This window comes from Cololabis saira, chromosome 5, assembly GCF_033807715.1.
Source record: "Cololabis saira isolate AMF1-May2022 chromosome 5, fColSai1.1, whole genome shotgun sequence".
NCBI classification, from domain to species: domain Eukaryota; kingdom Metazoa; phylum Chordata; class Actinopteri; order Beloniformes; family Belonidae; genus Cololabis; species Cololabis saira.
Window position 1 is genome coordinate 11068835 of NC_084591.1, and position 22469 is coordinate 11091303.

The window sequence follows — 22469 nt, forward strand, 5'->3', positions numbered from 1 at the left end:
TATTAAGAAGGTCTGTTAGCTCCACCACCTAAACCTCACCTTAACTACTACCACTTGAGGCCTAATCTTAGCATTTACGTTAACCCAATTAACCTTCTCCTCAGCCATTACCCTGCGTGTAAAACAGAAGAGCACGTTATGCAGAGATGTCTATGCATGGGGCTGACCGGTGTGCAGGGCAGCGTACGGTTGGTGAACCAATGTTAGTACATATCGTATTCATCCGGGAAGGAATCCTCAGGAGCTTGTTTTCAAATGGAAAACTACCAGAACTTAACTGACAAATGTTGAGACCCTAATGGAGACGCTTTAACCTCTGAAAAGGATCCAGATACACAAATCTCTTCTTTTTTTTGTTTCTGATCTCAGAGAAAGAAAGCAAACAAACAAGAAACATTATGCTCTCAAACTGAAATAATGGTATCTATAGGCTGAACCCTTGTTGTTGTTATTATGATGGATGGATGGATGGATGGATGGATGGATGGATGGATGGATGGATGGATGGATGGATGGATGGATGGATGGATGGATGGATGGATGGATAGTTTGATGTATGGATGGAAGGATGGAAGGGTGAATGGATGGATCGATGGAAGGGTGAATAAATGGATGGATGCATGGGTGGATTTATGCATTGTTGGATGGAAGGGCGGATCGATGGGTGGGTGGATGGATGGAAGTATGGATGGGTGGACGGACGGACGGACGGACGGACGGACGGATGCATTGTTGGATGGAAGGGCGGATAGATGGATGGAAGGGTAAAAGGATAGATGGATGGATGGATGGATGGATGGATGGATGGAAGGGTGAATAAATGGATGGATGCATGGGTGGATTTATGCATTGTTGGATGGAAGGGCGGATCGATGGGTGGGTGGATGGATGGAATTATGGATGGGTGGACGGACGGACGGACGGACGGACGGACAGACGGATGGATGGATGGATGGATGCTCCATGAATTAGACACGTCCAGGCCAACTCAGAGCTGGACTGGGTGGTCTGTTCTTACAGCGGACACACAAAGCCATGTTACCTTTAATGTCAGGATGCTAAGGCTCTGTCAGGCTCACCAGAAGTGCTAGGAAGCTAAATACTGCAGTCCAGCTGTCACTCTAAATAAATACATAACTGAATAAACAAAGGAAAAAAAAAGACATGCTTCGACTCATTTTTGGGGACGTTATGGGAGGAACTGCATTTGTTTGGCGCAGCAGATGGAGGCCAGGACGGGAGCTCCTTGGTTGTCCCTGGTGACATCTACACATCTCCTCGTGGCTTCATGAGCTTCACCACCATCAACGAAGCTCACGGAGCAGGGAGGTCCAAAAGTGGCCCTCGAGGGCCGCTCCTGCATCAACACGCTAAATTCAAAGTGTATAACTCTAATCTAACCTAACTTGATTTGTGTACCGATAGGGAGAAACACTGAGCTAGAACTTACAAAAGTTATGTATTAACTTTAAGGAACATAAACGAGCTCAGATTACCAGGAACCGCTCGTTTATTAAAAAGTTCTGAGATAATCATTTACTAGTCATTTTTATGCTACGTTATATCTATCCCAGAATACTTTTCATTCAGTGAATATCTCCTCACCATCCCCCAGCTGCCCATCTTTTCAGGGGGTAAAAAAGGCCCTTATTCTCTCAATGACGTTCAGTAATAACATCTGGTTTGGAATTACTTTTTCTTATTGTTTCTTAGAAGTTATCTCCTCAATAGATTCATCGGGTTGGAAGAAAAAGTCTTAAATAAGTTCAGAATTTATTTAAACAACAGCCTGTCACAGTTTCTGACCTATTTTAAGTACGGTATAAAAATTAGTACAATTACACAGTCATTTTTTTGAAGTAAAAGCATTTTTGAAAATGTCTATACAATGATGACAGAAGGCAAAATAAAACATTATCCACATGTTACAGCGTTAGCAGTCACCGTTGGTGAAAATATTCTCTTTAAGACATTGTTGGTTTAATCAAAGCGCCTGCTCATCCCATTCTGTGTTACTGTTCTTGATGAGGTAGTATTGATCCTGCAGATTATTGACAGTTACACTCATAACCTCGGAACAGTTCACGGCACAAAGTGACTCAAATACAAAGCGTGTTTTTACTTCGACGTTAATCAAATGCAGATCACACAAAGTACAAACAGAAACATAGTTAATACGAAGAGTAAGGATAAAAAAACAAAACATTTTGTTCACAAATAACATTTTAAAAACTTATTTTATGACTATCACTACTCTCCAGCTGTAATTTGTAACAGATGATGAATCATATGATGGTGGTTAATCTAGTACGACGGCATTCAAAACCCCAGTTCTAAAAAAAAAAAAAAAAAAGTTGAGATTCGGTGTAAAATGTAAATAAAAACTGAATTCTGGGCAAACATTTTACTCCAGAGTCCAATAATTTACAAAATGATTAAAAACCATATTCTCTTCACAATAAAATAACATATTTACAAGAAATGTTTTATTTACAACAAAAATAAAAATAGAAACCGTATCAAATATTAAAAGTTAGACTTTTTAACATGTATATTAAAAAAGAAAAGCTTGTTTGTAGTTTGATGGCGCCAACACGTCTTCACACAGTCGAGACGTGGGCAGCAAAAGGTTAAAGGGTCGACTGCTAATGACGTTAACGGGTCATCGACGTGATAAAAATATATAACCGAGACGTTAAGCTGGATCGATGAACACTAACGTGAGAGGATGTTTACGTCACAACTCCATCAGCTCATCTGGGGGCCGGGGAGACCAATCAAGGGTTTTTTTTGGAGTGTTGCCTGATCTGAAAACTGGTAGCGCTTGACAAAATGAAAAAACTAAGCCAACACAGGACTGTTGACACTTGAATCCTTGTCTCAGCATTTTTTATGTGTATTGACGCCATCAAAGTCAAAATCATTGTGTTCTTTTTTTAATTATTGTTATCAAGTTGGTACATTTCCTTTTGTAATGTTTATTTCTGACAAAAGTATGGGTTCATGAGACTTGTTCATGAAACGTATTGCATCCTGTATCTATTTATAATTTACACACGGGTCCCACTTCTTTTGGAAAAGTTACAGCTTTAATGGCATGACGGCAGCATCTGAATGTGGTTGTGGTGATTAAATGGTTTAGGCTTCGTTTTTTAATAAAATCAGCTAATTCTCATCCTGCTTTCTGCAGGTTTGTGTTTGTCTACGACGTAGCACCGCTGTTGCTCAGGAAGCTGCCGTGCCTCTACTTGGGCACTCCGGTCTTGTAAGAAGGGAGAAAGGGCAGGTACTGGAAACATTTAAACCTTTTCAAAAGACCATTGCAGAAAGGGATGTCGTAGCATGACAGGTCACATGTCTTTGTGCCTTCCCCTTGCGCCTTGGCCTGATACTCGTGGATGCCTCTCTCTTTGTCAGTGCCTCAAAAAGGAAAAACAAACAAAAATCTTTTAACCCACCATAATGGAATGGCTTCTTTGATAACTTCCTGTTTTATTACATGAACTTGTTTTCATACCTGGGATGGTGTTATCCAGGATGAACCCAAAGAATCCACCAATGAACATATGAGTGGTGAAGAGTACCACGATCACTTGGTCCAGTTCCTTTACTCCTTCAAACAGAGAAGAGAATAAGACAGTCATTTACTATCCTTCGCGCAGCTGGTGAGGACGGAAAAAACTATAAAACCCTAACTCCAGAGGTGGGATGTAAGGTGAACCATCCAAAACCATGAGAAATACAAAGGCCCTTAAGAAAGGAGCAAGTGGGACCGAACTGTAAATCACCTGAAATGGGAGAGCAGCCAACCCACTCCTAAACCGGCTCTGATATGTCAGTCTGATTGATCTCGTACCTGAGCTTTATTGGCTACGAGTTCTGTGTGTTCAGCCCTTTGAGACATGTACATCGCACATCGTTTCATCGCCCGTTCGTGGTTGGCCTACACGAGACATCGCCACTCTTGCTGCCGCGACTCACAATTGTATTTGTCGTGTTTTGGCTTGTTTCACAATAAAACTGCTGTTTTACTGAACTCGTTTTACTCTAAAAGGCCCCACATTAACCTTTACCTGGTTCAAAACAGACTTAAACCTGGAAACACACAGTTTTCAGAACTTTTAGCTCTCTTTTTAATGCGGCGATAAGGTCAGTGAGGGTGCTTAATTATAGAGTAAATCAAGGGTTTGAAAAGAAATGTCCCCCAGAGTTTCATGACATTTTGTCAGGAAGAAATGTTCCAACTTGTGCATGTTATGAACTAAATGAGATAAAATTCTGAAACCTGGTACATTTTGTTTTATTGTTTGCAATTGTAAAAAGGAACATTACACAGAGGAAAAAGTTAAGAAAAGATGTGCAGGAGAGGTAATAAAAAACCTGAAGGGCTTATAAGCGACTCCCCCCTCCTAAAAACAAGAAAAAATTCAATAATTCACAAAACCATATACAGTAAGCACAATACATAGGCCTATACAGTATAACTGATAGCTCAGAGTTATACGATACTTCAGAATACAATTAAATAGCTTAGAAATATATTTGAATAATGGTGAATGAAAAACACAGATATATTAAAAATCTATAAACATTTTTTTAGCTTTCTTTTGAATGCAGATAATGTTGAATATGTTTCACTTAGATGTTTTAAACTGTTCCACAGCACAACACCTTGATACATAAATAAAAATTTAGCAACTGCGGTCCTACAGAAGGGGATATGAAAATCATTCCTTCTTCTTGTGGAGTATGAATGATAATAAGAATTAAAGTCAAAATAATTATGAATATGTCTGGGTAAAGTTAACGGAGAGCATATGACTTTATACATCAGGATTCCTGTTTTATACTTATTCACATCGTAGATTGTTAGTATTTGTAATTTTTTAAATGGATGTTGTTTTAGGACAGGGGTGTCCAAAGTCGGTCCCCAAGGGCCTGTGTCCTGCAGGTTTTAGATGTTTCCATGCCTTAACGCACCCTGACAGACATGGCTGTGTCATTCACAGAGGTGTCAAAAGTATTCACATTCATTACTCAGGTAGAAGTATAGATACTAGAGTTTAAAAATACTCCTGTAGAAGTTGAAGCATCAACTCAAGTTTTTACTTAAGTAAAAGTATAAAAGTACTGGTTTCAAAACTACTTAAAGTATAAAAGTAAAAGTAATGTAAGGGGAAAAAAAGCCATTAAGGACAAAAGCCATTGAAAATGAATGCATCTTAGTATAATGCAAATATATTAAAGAACCATACATGTGTACTTATTAGCATTAACATGTGTTTCAGAGAGCAGAAGATATGACGCCTATAAGTATTGTAATGGTGCAAAAAGTCAAACTTCAGAGGCATGTTATCATTTATCCTAACCTTTATTGGAATGTACATCCAAGTTTAGTTGCAGGAATCTGAGGGAACGGATGTAAGAACAAAACTGGACAAGAACATCTGAAACAACCACAACCAAATTCACTCTATCCGGATGGAGCAATTTAACTGGATAGTTTTTATTTAAAGGCCGAAATGAAATAGAGTAACGAGGCTGTTTTTAAAATGTAAGGAGTAAATAGTACAGATAATTGCGTGAAAATGTAAGGAGTAAAAGTAAAAAATCGTCTGAAAAATAATTACTCCAGTGAAGTATAGATAACCAAAATTTCTACTTAAGTAAGTTAACGAAGTATTTGTACTTCATTACTTGACACCTCTGGTCATTCACAGAGTCGTGCAGACCTTGAACACAAGCTGATGAGAAGCGATAATTAGAATCAGGTAAGTGGAAACAGGGAAACATCTAAAAGGAGGACGGGTGAAGCTGAAATGCTGCTATCATGTGCAGGTCTGTCAGATCTGTACACTCATGGAGGGGACTTGGTGGCTGAGGAGCACGCATTGTGATCACCAGACCACTGAGACACTAATTTCCTGAGTCAGAGTTGGCCTTTCATGTGACATGTGTGACCACCAGCACATGGATGAATACAGAGGGCCATTGAATTTGTGAATGCCTGCATGTCCGATGCCCTGCTTTCATAATGCCCCTCAGGCAATAAACTGTCTAATGAAGGTGTATCGAATTAAATCAAGAACTGCAAACAGCGCTGACGTAGTTTTCCTCTAAACACACTCTTGTTCAAGTAACCCGTCCCAACACAAAGACACACACACACATCTCCGGCTCAAAGATGCAGCAGTCAAAAGTTCAAGGCACCGACTGTGTTGACTGCGAGTCCCAACGCCCGTATGTCCTGGAGCGTCTGGGTGAGCGCAGACTGTTTACAGAGAGCACTGACAGGCCTACTGTTGTGTGGACATACTGGCTGGAGTGTTGAGGCTGGAGAAAAAACTGTGGGGCAAGAGTGCTTTATCTTATCCGGCCAGATTACAGCAACTGGCATGGGGGCTAGCCAAGAGGATTGGGAGGTAAGCAGCCTAGACCTGAGAGAACCAGACAAGCCCTCATGCCCAGTGCTGAACTCTGGATTAGCACTTTCCTGGGAGACACTAGCATCACATGACTCATGGGATCAAGGTCTAATGTCTGCAGGGAAGAGCTGTTTAATCTCAAGGATTGCTCTTTTGATAGTGACTTCACAGGAGGCAGTCACAAAGACTCCACACGGCCAATTCAATTTAACACTAAAAGAAAGAAAACTGGCTGGCTGGGAGGCCGTGATCGACCCCAGACTCATCGTACTTGCCTAACATCCAGGATCAGTGTTCTACCTGATGTTTGAACACACACAAAGAAAGGCATGGTTCATGTAAAGCAAAGGACAAGCTCCATGACTGGAAAGGAAGGATCCCTCTGTTGTGTTTGGATAACCTTTCATTTTTTTCCTGTTTCTGCTGTCCTTGCCCAAACAAGCAACAACAAATTCCTCTTCCACACCCACAGCTAACTGTACAAACTGGTACACACAAACAACTCAGAGGTACTGTACCACAAAACCAGGACTTAACCTGGATTAAACTGGTTAGAATTTCGACCTGTAAGCTCGAGACTGTAATTGTCCCCCCCGACCCCTTACGGTGTGTTTATTTTTTTTTTTACTTCTTACATCATGGTGTTCATAGTTTTACTAGATCACAGATATTCAAGACATAAAGCAGAGCAGTTTGAAAAGAAAAGTTCATTTTCCATTATGAAAAACTATTTTTTTGTAACATTACTTAATGATAATGATTAAGATATCACAAAATTATTATTTTTTGTTATTTAAAGTGTTTTTTTAAACATCAACAACTTTCTTTGACCATCTCTAAACCATGTTCACAGCCTCTGGGATGTTTCTGTGTGTGTAAAAAGTCTCAATAGTGCCCCCCAGGGGCTAATGAGATAATTACACCCAGTAGGACCAAAGTGGAGGATTTTCTAGGAAAACAAGAGGAAAACAACACATATTTAGACAAGATCAACCAGATAAGATAATTGTAAAGGCTGCTCTTACTACCTTAAAAAAACAAAACGAAACAGAAAACAACCTGGGCTGAATACTAAAGGTGCAGTGTTTACCATCTGGGCTTCTAGGATTTGGAAACACCTTGGCTTTAAGAGCTTAGGCTGGCAAAACCACCACTGCTGTCTTTCCGAGTTTAATCTGTAAGTGGAAGCGCAGTAGGAGCGCGCAGACTGACACTCGCTGTCTGGGCATCATGTCAACCTCATGGGCATGAGCAATTCTTTGGCACCGTGTGCAAATTATATCTTTGATGAATCAAAAGCAAAGGCGACAGTGCCCAGGAGCCAATTTATCGAGAGCAAATGTCAGGGACGGTTTTATGGCAAACACGGATTTCTGTTTTACAGCCCTTGAATTCAGTTTGTGTGGCAATAAAAATGCGTAGAAAGCAGGTGTGTAATGCCATGTCTGCTGACGTCATGCAGTGAAGTCACTAATGATAAGAAACCAGGGGAGGAAACAGTCAAATCAGTGTTGTGTGAGTCAAGGTTAGTTATTCATCTTCTATTAACTGTTCAGAATTAATTCTCAATGTTTAACGCTTTACGAGTGAGTGCCAGTGTTGCAACAACCTGTGTCAATGATCCCGGGATTGGAGTGAAACCAGGACGGTAACACGAGACCGCTGAAGGTAGAAAAGCCGAGGATGAGGAGGTTTCGGGAAGAGTTCAGATCCACGTACTGTAGAGAGAAGGGAGGAGAGAGAGAACATGACACAAATTGATTAAATGAGTTTATTGACTCTCAGATGGAAGACATTATTTTGTTGTTCTTCTCAACAAAATACTGCTTAGCATTTATGTCTCTCTCTTCTTCTTTTTTTACTTTTCTAAAATGTGATTAGCAATAATCTGCTGATCAAAAGATGACCCAAATTCTTCTCTAGTGTGGGATTCACATTTTTTTAATCATGATGTGTTAACACTGTCAACCCCTCTTGGAGGTATCTCCTATCTTGATTTGGGACGTGCAACCTCACCATAGATGTTCGTGCACGCTATTCCAGCTACTTGGTTGTTGTGTTCTCATGTATTCCTTATCTGACCTGCATCTGACTTGGTGCGATGCCCTTGATACTCCCTGGGGCATGTTTGTACAGCCTGAGGCCGGGGTCATTAGACCAGCCTTTCCCATCCAATGGTATGACTTCTCAATATCAGCCACATCTGCAATCCAAGATAAAAGCCCTGCATCAACCTGTCCTACCACGATGGTTCCTCCTCTTCACTGGATTTCTGCTACCTGAGTCATCGACTCAGATGTTCAACATTCTTCCGGATGTATTTATGGATCTTTGTTGTTTCATCCTGGGTGGCAGCTTTGGCGCTTACTAAACCATGGCCAATGCTTTCATTAGAGTAACCCAGCATCATTCGATGTTTAGACCTTCCAACACAGTACACTGGGTACCAAGAATGGCTCTTTTTAACTTAACTAGATCCACCTGCTACATCTTTCAAGTGTATTTCAGATTGTTGTAACTAGCTGATGCCTAGCCATAGTGTTTGAACTCCATAAATCCTCCGTATCTCATTTCACTTTGGTGTTTCAGCTGCATTGCTTTGATTCCGCTGCTACGTCTTCATGGCACAGCTTCTTACATCCGTAGGCCTCTTTGACCGAGTTCTCCCATGGCCCTGTGAGCTCCATGATGTCAGCTGTGAGGCAGCACGGTGGCTTGATGGTTCGCACCATTGCCTCACAGCTAGCTTCCTGATTTCAATTCCATCTTTTGTCTGGAGTCAATGTGTGCTTGGTTGATTGGTAGGTGTGAGTGATCATAGACCGGTGATCTGTCCAGAGTGTGGCCCTGCCTTTAGCCCCGCTGAGAGCTAGTATACACTTGAGCAGGCCCCTCTCACGCTGCATTACATAATGGGTGGATGGATGGATAAATATCCTGTTATGGCAGGTCTTACGATAAAAATGAAGGAGATTGGTTTTGTAATCCGTTTTTTTTCCTAATCCAAAAGTGATACCATGTAACAAACCACAATGCAACCATTGAAACAGGAGGTCTAAACTGTTATCTACTACAAGTACTCGTAAGTACTTCACACAAACATTGACTAAGTTAGATCAAAACTGGTTCCACTTTGTCTGTATAGAGGGAATGCGCATGACGTCACAGGTGCGACTTCACAGCGGGTTACACCCACTGAGTGGCAGCGTAGACTTTCAGTTTGAGCAACTGGAAAACATTGAAAATGGGAAAGAGCTGTTGTGAGATCGACTGTACTCATAGATTTAGCAAGAAATCGGAGTTATTGTTTTACAGACTGCCGAAAAATAAGCTTAAGAGAGACAAATGGATCACTGCAATTCGCAGAAACAACTGGATTCCAGGCACCGAAACGTAGATTTGTGGTTCCCATTTTGTATCAGGTAATGTTGGATTTTTGGGTAGCTAACGTTAAATGGTCAAATCATAAAGTTCGGTGTCCTCATCACTTTAATTTCTACAACAAATCCTGCCTTGAAGTAGGACCAAGTGTAAAGACTTTTGTATGCCTTCAAGCTTTGCTTCGTGTATTTCCCCAGCGTAGAAATTAAGTACATATAAATATCAGGAAACTCGATTCGTGGTAAAATATTAATGTCCATGGACCACTGGTTCTTCGGGTAACTGTACGGGTCACTGTCAAGTCCAACTGCCTTTAATTTAAGCCGATAATCAGCTGTTATCCCGTCTTCTCCACAGTTTCTCTTACTAGTTGCAGCCATTTTTGCTGATGTTTTGCCACTCAGTGCGAGTAAGGGGGCGTGGTCCAGTGGGAAAGTGACGTCAATGCATACCCTCTATTGGTGTATTTATGTCCCAACCCCATGGTGAAGCTGAGTACTCTGGTGTGCTTGTGGCTCAGGAGGTCGGGCAGTCATCTGCCTACTGCAAAGATGGTGGTTTGAATTCTGGCCAACGTGTCAAAGTGCCCTTGGGCAAGATATTGAATACCACACTGCCTCCCATGCATTTATCCGTGTGATGTTACTGCACACACCGGGGTTGGAAATCAACTTTTTGCCCACCTCCCACTGTGATTTATAAAATCCATTGGTCACAGTTTCTTTTTTTTAATTTAATTATTTATTCATTTTTTAAAAAGCCACTTCTCCCAGCATAAAGTAGCTGCATGTGCAAATAATTCAAATAATGTATTCATTTTTAATTAATCAATTTCCCTTTAGGGTTTAATAAAGTATTATGGAATTTAAATTGAATTGGAATTAATGTAATAAGTGCTCCAACATCCACTTACAGTATAATTGCTCAGTCAAATAAGATGTTGGATTTTTATAAAAATAAATAAATAAATAAATAAATTAAAAAAAAAACAAGCTTGTATTCCTATTTGTAATCTCAAATGACATTCGTGGATGTCATTTCCTCGGGCACTGACTTTCCCCTGACTTGCATTTGGATGATTCATGGTCTTTGTTTCCAATTTTGGGTGTTTTTGTTCCAAAGAAAAGATGTGTTTATTTTATTGGATTCTGAAGTGTACTGGCAACACACCAAACACAACACTGTCTGGCTTGTCTCATCATACATCAGTCTGTCCCGGGAGTGACCATTGACAGATAATCTCCGCTTTTCATTAAAAGAAGATTTTTGTTTTTGTTTTTTTTCTTCATTTTTCCATCATTGACGCATCTCTTCCTGATTCTTGCCAGCTCCACGTAACCTTTTTTTCCTGCTTTGTGATCCCAAAATTATTTTCATGTTAAGAGGAAAGCAGCATGATAGTCCTTCCTTTTAGATGACCAAAAAAAGAATTTCTGAGTCATCACCAACCTAGACTCATAAAAATAATCTATATACCGCTATAGTTTAAGAGAGTGCTGTATGAATGTGTGAATGTGACTTAGTGTGAACAGGTTTTGAATGGTGAGCAAGAGTAGAAAATACATATAACTGCTGCATATATAGAAAACTAAATTGTATCTTCCTCCACCGCAGACTGAGCAGACTGAGCCTTGATTGTTTGATGCAATCACGTTAGTCGTTAAAAAATGTGGGAAAAACAACACAATGTTTAAAACGTTTTACATAAACTGATCAAAGAAACTCTTATGAGGAAAAATACCTTGCCGGGGTGGGACTTTACACTAATGAGTCAGTGAATTTAGTGTTGTGCAAGAGAATAGGAAAAATATCTGAGCTCTGGGGTTAGTTTGAAGCTTGGATTCCCTGCTGTTTTTTTTTTTGTTTTTTTTTAACCATTCATTAAAAGAGCAGCATGAGTTCTTTAACACAAGCGCCAACCAGTTCCATTCTTAGGCAAATAAATCCAACATAATTTATAATCAGTTATTATTGGATATTTGAGCACAGCAACAATTTCCAGTTTCAACAAATGTTCTGCCAGATGTCTTGGTAGCGTGTCTACCGGGAAGTGAGAAAGACCCACACTGTGCAACACGGTAAGTAGGCGGGCTGTCTAACGCAAAAATCACTGAATTCTTCCAACCGGGACAATTTATCTTCATGAAATAGCAACTGAATACACAGTAGCCGTATCTCAGTGTACGGGGCAGCCCCTCTCTGGGTGGCAGTACCAGAAACCTTTCTTGGTACCCCCAATCACAGGGAAATTATATATAATTAAAGCTGCAAGCAGCGATGAACGGGCCCTCGCACTCACGGCCACCGCCCCCCATAAGCATATCAGAAATGACACCACCCACGACTTCCTATGTCAAACCATTCAAAAGATATAGCAGAAAAAAGGGACAACCAATCAGAAGAAGGGGCGGGGCTAATTCAGGCCAATGAAGGTCAAGGACTCCATACAGAATCTGATGACACCACCCACGACTCTCTATGTCAAACCATTCAAAAGTTATAGCAGAAAATCGGGACAACCAATTAGAAGAAGGGGCGGGGCTAATTCAGGCCAATGAAGGTCAAGGACTCCATACAGAATCTGATGATACCACCCACGACTCTCTATGTCAAACCATTTAAAGGTTATAGCAGAAAATCGGGACAACCAATCCGAAGAGGGGGGGGGGGCTAATTTTCACCAATTATGGTCAAGGACTCAATACCGAGTCCCATGACACCACCCACGACTCTTTATGTCAAACCTTTCAAAAGTTATGGCAGAGAAAATTATTCTAGGGGGCGCTGTTGAGCCGTTAGGCCACGCCCATTAATGCAAACCATGAAATATCAAATTTATCGCCAGGCCTGGCTTGCGTGCAAAATTTGGTGACTTTTGGAGAACTATCAAATATGGACCAATCAGATGAAGGGGGGCACGCTTTTTGGCGTCTAGCGTCGCCACAGTAACACTTTTGAAAGAGAAAAGTAATGCGCGTAGTCGCAAGATGAAGACGCACATTTTGATGTATAATACACCTGGGTGCACGTTACGGTTCGGGCCGTATTAATTGCCGAAAGAATGGCATAAATTGCACCAAAATTACACAATTAATTCAAAATGGCCGACTTCCTGTTCGGTTTTGGCCATGGCGCCAAGAGACTTTTCTTTAAGTTGCGACATGATACAGGTGTGTACCGATTTTCGTGCATGTACGTCAAACCGTATTGTGGGGCTTGAGGCACAAAGTTTTCCGGGGGGCGCTGTTGAGCCATTTTTCCACGCCCATTAATACAAACCATGAAATATCAAATTTATCGCCAGGCCTGCCTTGCATGCAAAATTTGGTGACTTTTGGGGAACTATCAAATATAGACCAATCAGATGAAGGGGGGGTGCGCTTGTTGGCGTCTAGCGTCGCCACGGTAACACTTTTGAAAGAGAAAAGTAATGCGCGTAGTCGCAGGATGGAGACGCACATTTTGATGTATAACACACCTGGGTGCACGTTACGGTTCGGGCCGTATTAACTGCCGAAGGAATGGCTCATATTGCTCCAAAATTACGCGATTAATTCAGAATGTTCAAAATGGCCGACTTCCTGTTCGGTTTCGGCCATGGCGCCAGGAGACTTTTCTTTAAGTAAAGACATGATACAGGTGTGTACCGATTTTCGTTCATGTACGTCAAACCGTATTATGGGGCTTGAGGCGCAAAGTTTTTTCTGTCTGAACCAACCAGATGACGGGTGGGCGCGCTTTTTGGCGTCTAGCGTCGCCAGGGTAACGCTTTTGAAAGAGAAAAGTAATGCGCATAGTCGCAGGATGGAGACGCACGTTTTGATGTATAACACACCTGGTTGCACGTTACGGTTCGGGCCGTATTAACTGCCGAAGGAATGGCATAAATTGCGCCAAAGTGACACGATTAATTCAAAATGGCTGACTTCCTGTTCGGTTTCGGCCATGTCGCCAAGAGACTTTTCTTTAAGTTGTGTACTGATACAGGTGTGTAGCGATTTTTGTGCATGTACGTCAAACCGTATTGTGGGGCTTGAGGCACAAAGTTTTCCAGGGGGCGCTGTTGAGCCATTTTGCCACGCCCATTAATGTAAACCATTAAATATCAAATTTTTCGCCAGGCCTGACTTGCATGCAAAATTTGGTGACTTTTTGGGCACGTTTAGGGGGGCAAAAAGGCCCTCCTTTCGTCAGAAGAAAAAAGAAAAAAGAAAGAAAAAAGAAAGAAAAATTCCTACAGATACAATAGGGCCTTCGCACTGAAGGTGCTCGGGCCCTAATTATTAAATGACTGAATGTCCAACCATCAACCAGTTTAACTTAACCAGTTTAACTTTTGGGGCGGGGCTCTGCCGTTATGAGTTATTTGTTTGTTTTGTTTTGTTTTGTTTTTTTGTATATTGTTGAGACTGATATATTAGTGTATAGATGGGTATATTTATATCAGTGTATATAGGTGTGAAGATGTGTTATTATTGATATTCATATAATATTTGTGTGTGTATGTGTGTATGTGTGTATGTGTATATGTGTATATATGTGCATGTATGTATATATATATATATATATATATATATATATATATATATATATATATATATATATATATATATATATATATGTATATGTGTGTGTATGTATATATGTATATATATATATATACTATATATATATATATGTATATGTGTGTGTGTGTGTATGTGTTATATATGTATATATAGATATCTTTTGTTTTATTGTATAGAAATTAAATTAATTTGGGCTATAATGAAATTTTAGTTTAGGGGGTAGGATTTAATACTTTTACTTCTTCCTACTCCTTTTCGAGCATGTTAATTATGGTGGATGCATGTTTTTATTTATATTTTTGTTTTGTTTTCTTGTTTACATTTATATATTGTTGATTATTATTGTTTTGTTTTGTATTCACTACTGTTTCATGTTCGAAATAAAATTTCAATTCATTCAAATTAAATTAAATTAAATTCAATTAAATTAAATTAAATTCAATTCAATTCAATTCAAATGTCTCAGGCAAGAGGATTATAGAAGACTCTGAGCTCACTTGTAGCCTGTTGCATCGTCTGCTTCCCAACAGCAGGCCCAGTCATAACAAATTATACACCTTTAAGCACTTGGGGTATTTTAGACTTCATAATATTAAGTAACGAGGGGTGTATTTTACATCTGGTGTTATTTGCTTAGAAACCTTTTGACAGATAAAAGATGAGAGACATGTAACTTTACATTAAAGTTTATACCACCACTGCCACATCCTCAAAAAATAAAACTTACAAAGCTTTGAAAGCTTTAGTATGGGGACACGGATTTTTTTGTTATATATATAATGAGTTTTACGCGCGCGCGTAAAACCTTTAAAGGAGCACGTAAAGTTGTTTACGTGAGCATGTAAAACGTTTATGCACTCACTAAAAAGTTTCACGCGCTCTCGCAAAACTTATAAGTGAGCGCCTAAAAGTTGTTCTACGTGAGCGCGTAAAAACAAGTACATGGGAGTTTTGCTGGAACAGGGGACCCTCCAGTTGCTCCCTGCTCTGTTTATGAATGGAAATGACATTACAGGATTTAGCTGAGATATATTTTAACCTGGGACTTCATTATAAGGACATTACCACTTTGCTTGCAAGTAAACAACTTTACGTGCTCACATAAAGGTTTTACATGCGTGCGTAAAGGTTTCACGCGCATGCGTAAATCTCATTATAATAAAAAAAATCTGTGTCCCTTTAGGGGCTCCGTACTTTAGTGATTTATGTTTTCTTAAATTAATTTTTAAGTGCATAAACAACTTAGTACTTGAGCCACAAAACAGCAACAGTCACCAGAACCTCCTCAAACCACAATTGCAAAATCCCGTTCTGCAGGACAACTTTCGGACAGTCAGCCTTCTCCTATAGGAGCTGTAAACTCTGAGAATTAGCACTAGCTATAAACTCTACATCAATCACATCAACTGCAAGCTTATATCTATGTTTGACTGCATTGTCCCTGTCAAATAAATAAATAAATACAAAAACAAAATAGATTTGAGAGCTGGACGGATATAAAATGATAAAGAAACTATTTGAAACCCTTTGGCATTAGCTGATTTTCTGCATTGATTTTTGATTCAAAAAAAGACACAATGTGCTTGATCTGATGACACACAAGCAATTATAATTCCTCACGTCTTTATCGGTCACATCTGTTAAACGTTCATTGTTGGAGGGAAAACAGGAAGTGAACCATCGTCAATAGCTGGTTGCACCTGCTTTAGCGGCAAGGATGTCAAAGAAACTCATCCGGTAGCTCTAAATCAGATCTGCACATTCTTTAAGAGAATTATATCTCTCTTTCCAGATCTCTTTCAGTCCATAACACATTTTTCATGTCAAGATGTTTGTAAGCTCTGCCTAGTCCACAACACATTTCCCCAGTAACTTTGAGCATTGCCAATGTGCTTTTTGGCAGACTTCAGGTGTTCTCTCCATGGACATCCGGCCTGCTCAATGACTTCTTTATGGCACATTCGTGAACAGAGGTGTTTTCAGTTCCAGTAAAGTCTTCAAGCCACCAGCTGTCCTGCGTTCTCATGGGTTCTTCTCTACCTCATTGAGGATACTGAATTGTTTATTTTGAGTCATCTCGGCATGTCACCCAAATCTAGGAGAAGTAATCCCAGTAATAAACTGTCTCCATTTATAAACAGTTTATCAAACTGTGGACTGATTGATGTCTAAGCGCTTTCCAGCTTCATGCAGATCTAGTGTTTGAAGTCTGGAGACCTCTTTTTTGCGAGGCATGATTCCAGTCAACGGATACTTCTTACGGACAGCAAACAATAAAAGTAGCTCTGTTAGGTCATTTTAGAAATATGCGACCAATTGTGCAAAGTACTGACTCCAATTAGGTTATGTCAAATTAGCGCAGAAACCAGTAAAGTTCCATGGGATTCATATATTTTTGGTCCACTGTATGTGTATATTGTTATTATATTCATCTATGTGGGATTCGGCATCTTCAGCATGTAAGACAGGACAGAGTAGACTTTACTTCTTAACTTAGTTTAACGTTTGCAGTAAGATGCTCAATATCTTCTATAAGTCCGTTGTGAAGAGTTCAGTCAAATCTGCACTTGTCTGTTGTGGAGGAGCATCAGAACCAGAAACATAAAGAACACAACAGTGATTCATTCAGAGGCTTCCTTAGACCGCTATGGGAGATCCTTCAGACCGCTAAAGGACATCCTTCAGACCGCTACAGGAGATCCTTCAGATCGCTACAGGAGATTCTTCAGACCTCCAAGGGAGATCCTGCAGAACGCTGCAAGAGATCCTGCATGCCGCTACAGGAGATCCTGCAGACCGCTACAGGAGATCCTGCAGACCTCTACAGGAGATCCTTCAGACCTCTACAGGAGATCCTGCAGACCACTACAGGAGATCCTGCAGACCTCTACAGGAGATCCTTCAGACCTCTACAGGAGATCCTGCAGACCACTACAGGAGATCCTGCAGACCACTACAGGAGATCCTTCAGACCTCTACAGGAGATCCTTCAGACCTCTACAGGAGATCCTTCAGACTTCTACAGGAGATCCTTCAGACCGCTACAGGAGATCCTTCAGACCTCTACAGGAGATCCTGCAGACCGCTAAAGGAAATCCTGCAGACTCTGGAACTCTCATCCTCAAGGGCTACGCACCATCGACTCTCTCCACATCTTCAAATCCCGCTTTAAAACTTTAAAACTAGTTCAGTAATTAGGGCCCGAGCACTTACAGTGTGAAGGCCCTATTGTGTCTGTAGGAATTCTTTCTTTCTTTCTTTCTTTCTTTCTTTCTTTCTTTCTTTCTTTCCTTTCTTTCTTTCTTTCTTTCTTTCTTTCTTTCTTTCTTTCTTTCTTTCTTTCTTTCTTTCTTTCTTTCTTTCTTTCTTTCTTCCGACGAAAGGAGGGCCTTTTTGCCCCCCTAAACGTGCCCCAAAAGTCACCAAATTTTGCACGCAAGCCAGGCCTGGCAACATTTTTTATATTTTATGGTTTGCATTAATGGGCGTGGCCTAATGGTTCAACAGCGCCCCCTAGAAAACTTTGTGCCTCAAGCCCCACAATACGGTTTGACGTACATGCACGAAAATCGGTACACACCTGTATCATGTCGCAACTTAAAGAAGAGTCTCTTGGCGCCATGGCCAAAACCGAACAGGAAGTCGGCCATTTTGAATTACTTGTGTAATTTTGGCGCAATTTATGCCATTCCTTCGGCAGTTAATAGGGCCCGAACCGTAACATGCACCCAGGTGTGTTATACATCAAAATGTGCGTCTCCATCCTGCGACAAAGCGCATTACGTTTCTCAGTCAAAAGTTTTACCGTGGCGACGATAGAAAAAGCGCGCCCACCCTTCATCTGATTGGTCCAGACAGAAAAAACGTTGTGCCTCAAGCCACACAATACAGTTTGACCTACATGCACGAAAATCGCTACAAACCTGTATCATGTCACAACTTAAAGAAAAGTCTTTTGGCGCCATGGCCGAAACCGAACAGGAAGTTGGCCATTTTGAACATTTTTAATTAATCGCGTAATTTTGGCGCAATTTATGCCATTCCTTCGGCAGTTAATACGGCCCGAACCGTAACGTGCACCCAAGTGTGTTATACATCAAAATGTGCGTCTCCATCCTGCGACGACGCGCATTACTTTTCTCAGTCAAAAGCGTTACCGTGGTGACGATAGATGCCAAAAAGCGCGCCCCCACTTCATCTGGTTGGTCCATATTTGATAGTCCCTATTCTCTGCCATAACTTTTGAATGGTTTGACATAGAGGGTCGTGGGTGGTGTCATCTGACTCGGTTTTGACTCCTTCACCTTAATTGCTGCAAATTAGCCCCGCCCCTTCTTCTGATTGGTCGATATGTGATAGTTCCTATTTTCTGCCATAACTTTTGAATGGTTTGACATAAAGAGTCGTGGGTGGTGTCATTGGACTCGGTTTTGAGTCCTTGAACATAAATTGGTGCAAATTAGCCCCGCCCCTTCTCCTGATTGGTCAATATCTGATAGTCCCTATTCTCTACCATAACTTTTGAATGGTTTGACATAAAGACTCGTGGGTGGTGCCATCGGACTCGGTATTGAGTACTTGACCTTCATTGGCCTTAATTAGCTCCGTCCCTTCTTCTGATTGGGAAATATTTGATAGTCCCTATTTTCTACTATAACTTTTGAATAGTTTGACATAGAGGGTCGTGGGTGGTGTCATCTGACTCGGTTTTGACTCCTTCACCTTAATTGCTGCAAATTAGCCCCGCCCCTTCTTCTGATTGGTCGATATGTGATAGATCCAATTTCCTGCAATAACTTTTGAAGGCTTTGACATAAATACTTATGGTTTGGTGTCATCGGACATGGTTTTGAGTCCTTGAACATAATTGCTGCAAATTAGCCCCGCCCCTTCATCTGATTGGTCGATATCTGACAGTTCCTACTTTCTGCCATAACTTTTGAATGGTTTGATATAGAGAGTCGTGGGTGGTGTCATCCGCTAAATGTCCAGGCCTGAAGACATCTACATGCAAGTCATACAAGCGCTTCCACTGCAGCACGCTTGAACGTGCACAAGGGTGCGAGGGCCCGTTCATCGCTTCTTGCAGCTTTCATTTTATTTGTTTGCGCTTACATACAAGCATCAGAAAAAAGAGCAGTAATAAAACAAAGTTAAAATGTGCAGGAAAGATCATGAAGCCCGACGGGCTTATAAGCGACCCTCCCCTATTAAACCTACAATAATTATAATTAACACTTTACACCCCCCCCCTCCCCACCCAATACCCAAAATTCCTCATACACACGTGCATTTTCCATCATATACAAAGAAGTATATTATACAGCAGAGAACAATAGTTACATAAAATTTTGAAAGAAAAGAGAAATATATATAAAAAATTATAATAAAAAATAGAAGAATGTAAGGATTTTTTAAATTTAGTCTTAAATGTATTTAAAGAGAGACATAATTCTGTTAAATTTTTTATATCATTCCACAGCACTGCCCCTTGGTAGACAAATGTAAATTTTGCAACAGAGGTCCTACAGAAAGGAATGTGCAAGTCATTCTTCCCTCTTGTAAAATGTGCATGGTAATGGGTAAATTAAACTCAAAGTAACTTTGAAAAAAAATGGGTAAAGATGCAGGAAGGCGAATTACTTTATACATAAGAACTCCTATTTGATACTTGTTGACCTCATAAATTGTGATAAGTTGCAATTGTTTAAATAATGGCTCCGTTGTATTTGTATAGTTGATGTTCTCTGTAAGGTGTCCTTGAGTGTTGCAAAAGACGCCTATAAATAAAAGGTAGTTTTATTGTTATTTTTTAAAAAAAGCTGAAATGTGTTTACCTGAAGGTTGGATATCCCCACAGCTGCAATCATTCCAAACATGACAAGGAACATGCCTCCAATGACTGGGTCAGGGATGGTGATGAAAACGGCCCCAAACTTCCCAAAGATCCCCAGGACAATCATCAGAATTCCAGTCGTCTGCAGGACCAGTCTGCTGCCAACCTAGCAATTGAATGAGCGGAAGTGGTGAGTACATGATTGTTTAATCAATCATTCTCACAAGAGTAGAATTCTCCCCAGGACAGTGAATGAGATAAACCATCTTAAAAGCAGTGGGTTTTAATAAGAGCCAGGTGAATTGTTTTAGTGATGCACTGTGACTCAGATCTGGACAACAATTCAGCAGTGTATGCCTATCAGACACAACCTTAAAAGATTCCTTTAAAAAAAAATCCAATTTTCCAGTTTTCTCTACTTGTTTTTTTTGCCAAAGGAAGTAGAGGAAAAACTGGAAAAGGCGCAGTCTCAGTTATGTGTGCTATTATTGTATTTAACACACAAATACGGCCCACTGTACAAAAAGGCGCCATCTACACACACATATGGCGCGCCGCCTTACAACAAACACACACACACAAGCATACAAGTGTGCGTATTTAAAAATAGAGCGGGAGTTTGATTGTGCTTTATTTAAGTCTTTATTACAAAGTACTAACATTTTTTAAATCACCAATGAATAATCAAAAATTAAAACAAGCGTCATTAATCAAACCCATCGAAGTCCTCATCCTCCGTTTCTGAATTAAAGAGCTGCGCTAAATCAAATATGCAACAGTTGTCAGGACTACCAGGAGAACTGCTCGGCGACGGGCATGAGCTGGCGTGCAGCTCTCTGGCCTAGCTGAGCAATTCTCCTGGTCTCCTCCTGGTCATTCGATCGGGTAAATATTCAATGTACCCGATCGAATGCTTTTTCTGCGTCTAGAGATATAATAGTAGTTTCCTGTTTATTGATACTCGAATGATCTATAATATTAAGTCATCTACGAGTGTTAGTAGAAGAATGTCTACCCTTAATGAAACTGAGTTTTTGTGTGAATTATTTTATTGAATTCTATCTTAGTTTTCCTCATTCTATTATTAATAACTCTCTAATAACTGAACCAGCACCCCATTTGTTGAAAAACAGCATCAAGAAGTGGAGGGAGTTTGGATGGAAAAGTCTGATGAGGTATTTTATTACACCCTCCCAGAAGTCTCATTATGATAATAACACCTCTATCTGTTGGAGAAACTGTGGGAATCAAAATGCAAATCCTTACCATGTTTTCTGGGACTGCCCTGTCATGAAGAATTACTGGAAAGAGATACACAAAGCCCTACAGGATATCAAATGCGAAATATTCCTTTAAAGTAAGACCATGTTTTTTTTTTTTTTTAAACATGTATTTATTAAGAATTTTGTTCATATAACAGACAATACAGAACAAGACAACAAGGCACATAATAAGGAAAGAAAAAAAAGAAAAAAAAAAAAAAAAAAAAGAAAAAAAAACAGATCTGTAATGAATAGTGATAAGTGTAGAATCCAGTTGTTCGTGACACAGTATACAGTCCGTAGGATTACATTGACTAATTACATTATTTAAAGGAAGAAAGCAGAATGAACGATAAAAGTATTAAATAAAATAAATTAATCATTACTTTATTAAATCAAATTAGATTAAATCAAAGGAGAAAAAAATTAAAAAAAATTAAAAAAAATAAATAAATAAAAACTCAGCCTTAATCCATCTTATCACCCTTCCATCCGTCAACTTCTATATTGTTATTCTGAAGGAAGTTATAGAATGTGGACCAAATTTCCAAAAACTTGTCAAGTCTGTTCTTTATTGTGTAGCTTATCCTCTCCAAAGCTAAGCAAAAAGTCATTCCCTTCAACCACTGGGATGTGGCACAGGGTGTATCTGATTTCCACGAGCAAGCTATACAACGTTTGGCTTCTAGAAAACAAATATTCAGAAGAGATCTAATTTTTTTGGAGGTAGTGAAGTCCTCTGGATAGAGATTTAGTAGACACATTTTAGGACTGAGAGGTATCTCTTCACCTGTGATTCGGCTAGCCAGGTCCAAAACTTTCCTCCAAAAAGAAAGTATCTGTGGACAATCCCACATACAGTGAAATAAGGTACCTTTTAGGTCCTTGCATTTGAAGCAGGTATCAGGTATGTTTGAATTAAAGTGGTGAAGCTTAGCTGGTGTTATGTATAGACGGCTTAGCCATTTGTATTGCAGCAGTTTGGAGTTTGTGTTTA

General features: G+C 40.0%; 1 protein-coding gene across 2 annotated transcripts in view; it reads right to left on the minus strand.

Annotated features, from left to right (window-relative positions):
- Positions 1–1794: 1794 nt before the first annotated feature.
- The window catches only part of si:dkey-106n21.1 (solute carrier family 23 member 2), a 124487-nt gene continuing 103812 nt past the window's right edge, over positions 1795–22469 (minus strand). For both annotated transcript variants that reach the window (XM_061720913.1, XM_061720914.1), the window contains 4 exons: positions 20212–20376; positions 8035–8143; positions 3518–3613; positions 1795–3420 (listed from right to left, as the gene is read on the minus strand). In XM_061720913.1, coding sequence (XP_061576897.1) covers positions 3245–3420; positions 3518–3613; positions 8035–8143; positions 20212–20376 — 546 coding nt within the window. In that variant the 3' untranslated portion in view covers positions 1795–3244. The remainder of the gene's footprint in view (positions 3421–3517; positions 3614–8034; positions 8144–20211; positions 20377–22469) is intronic.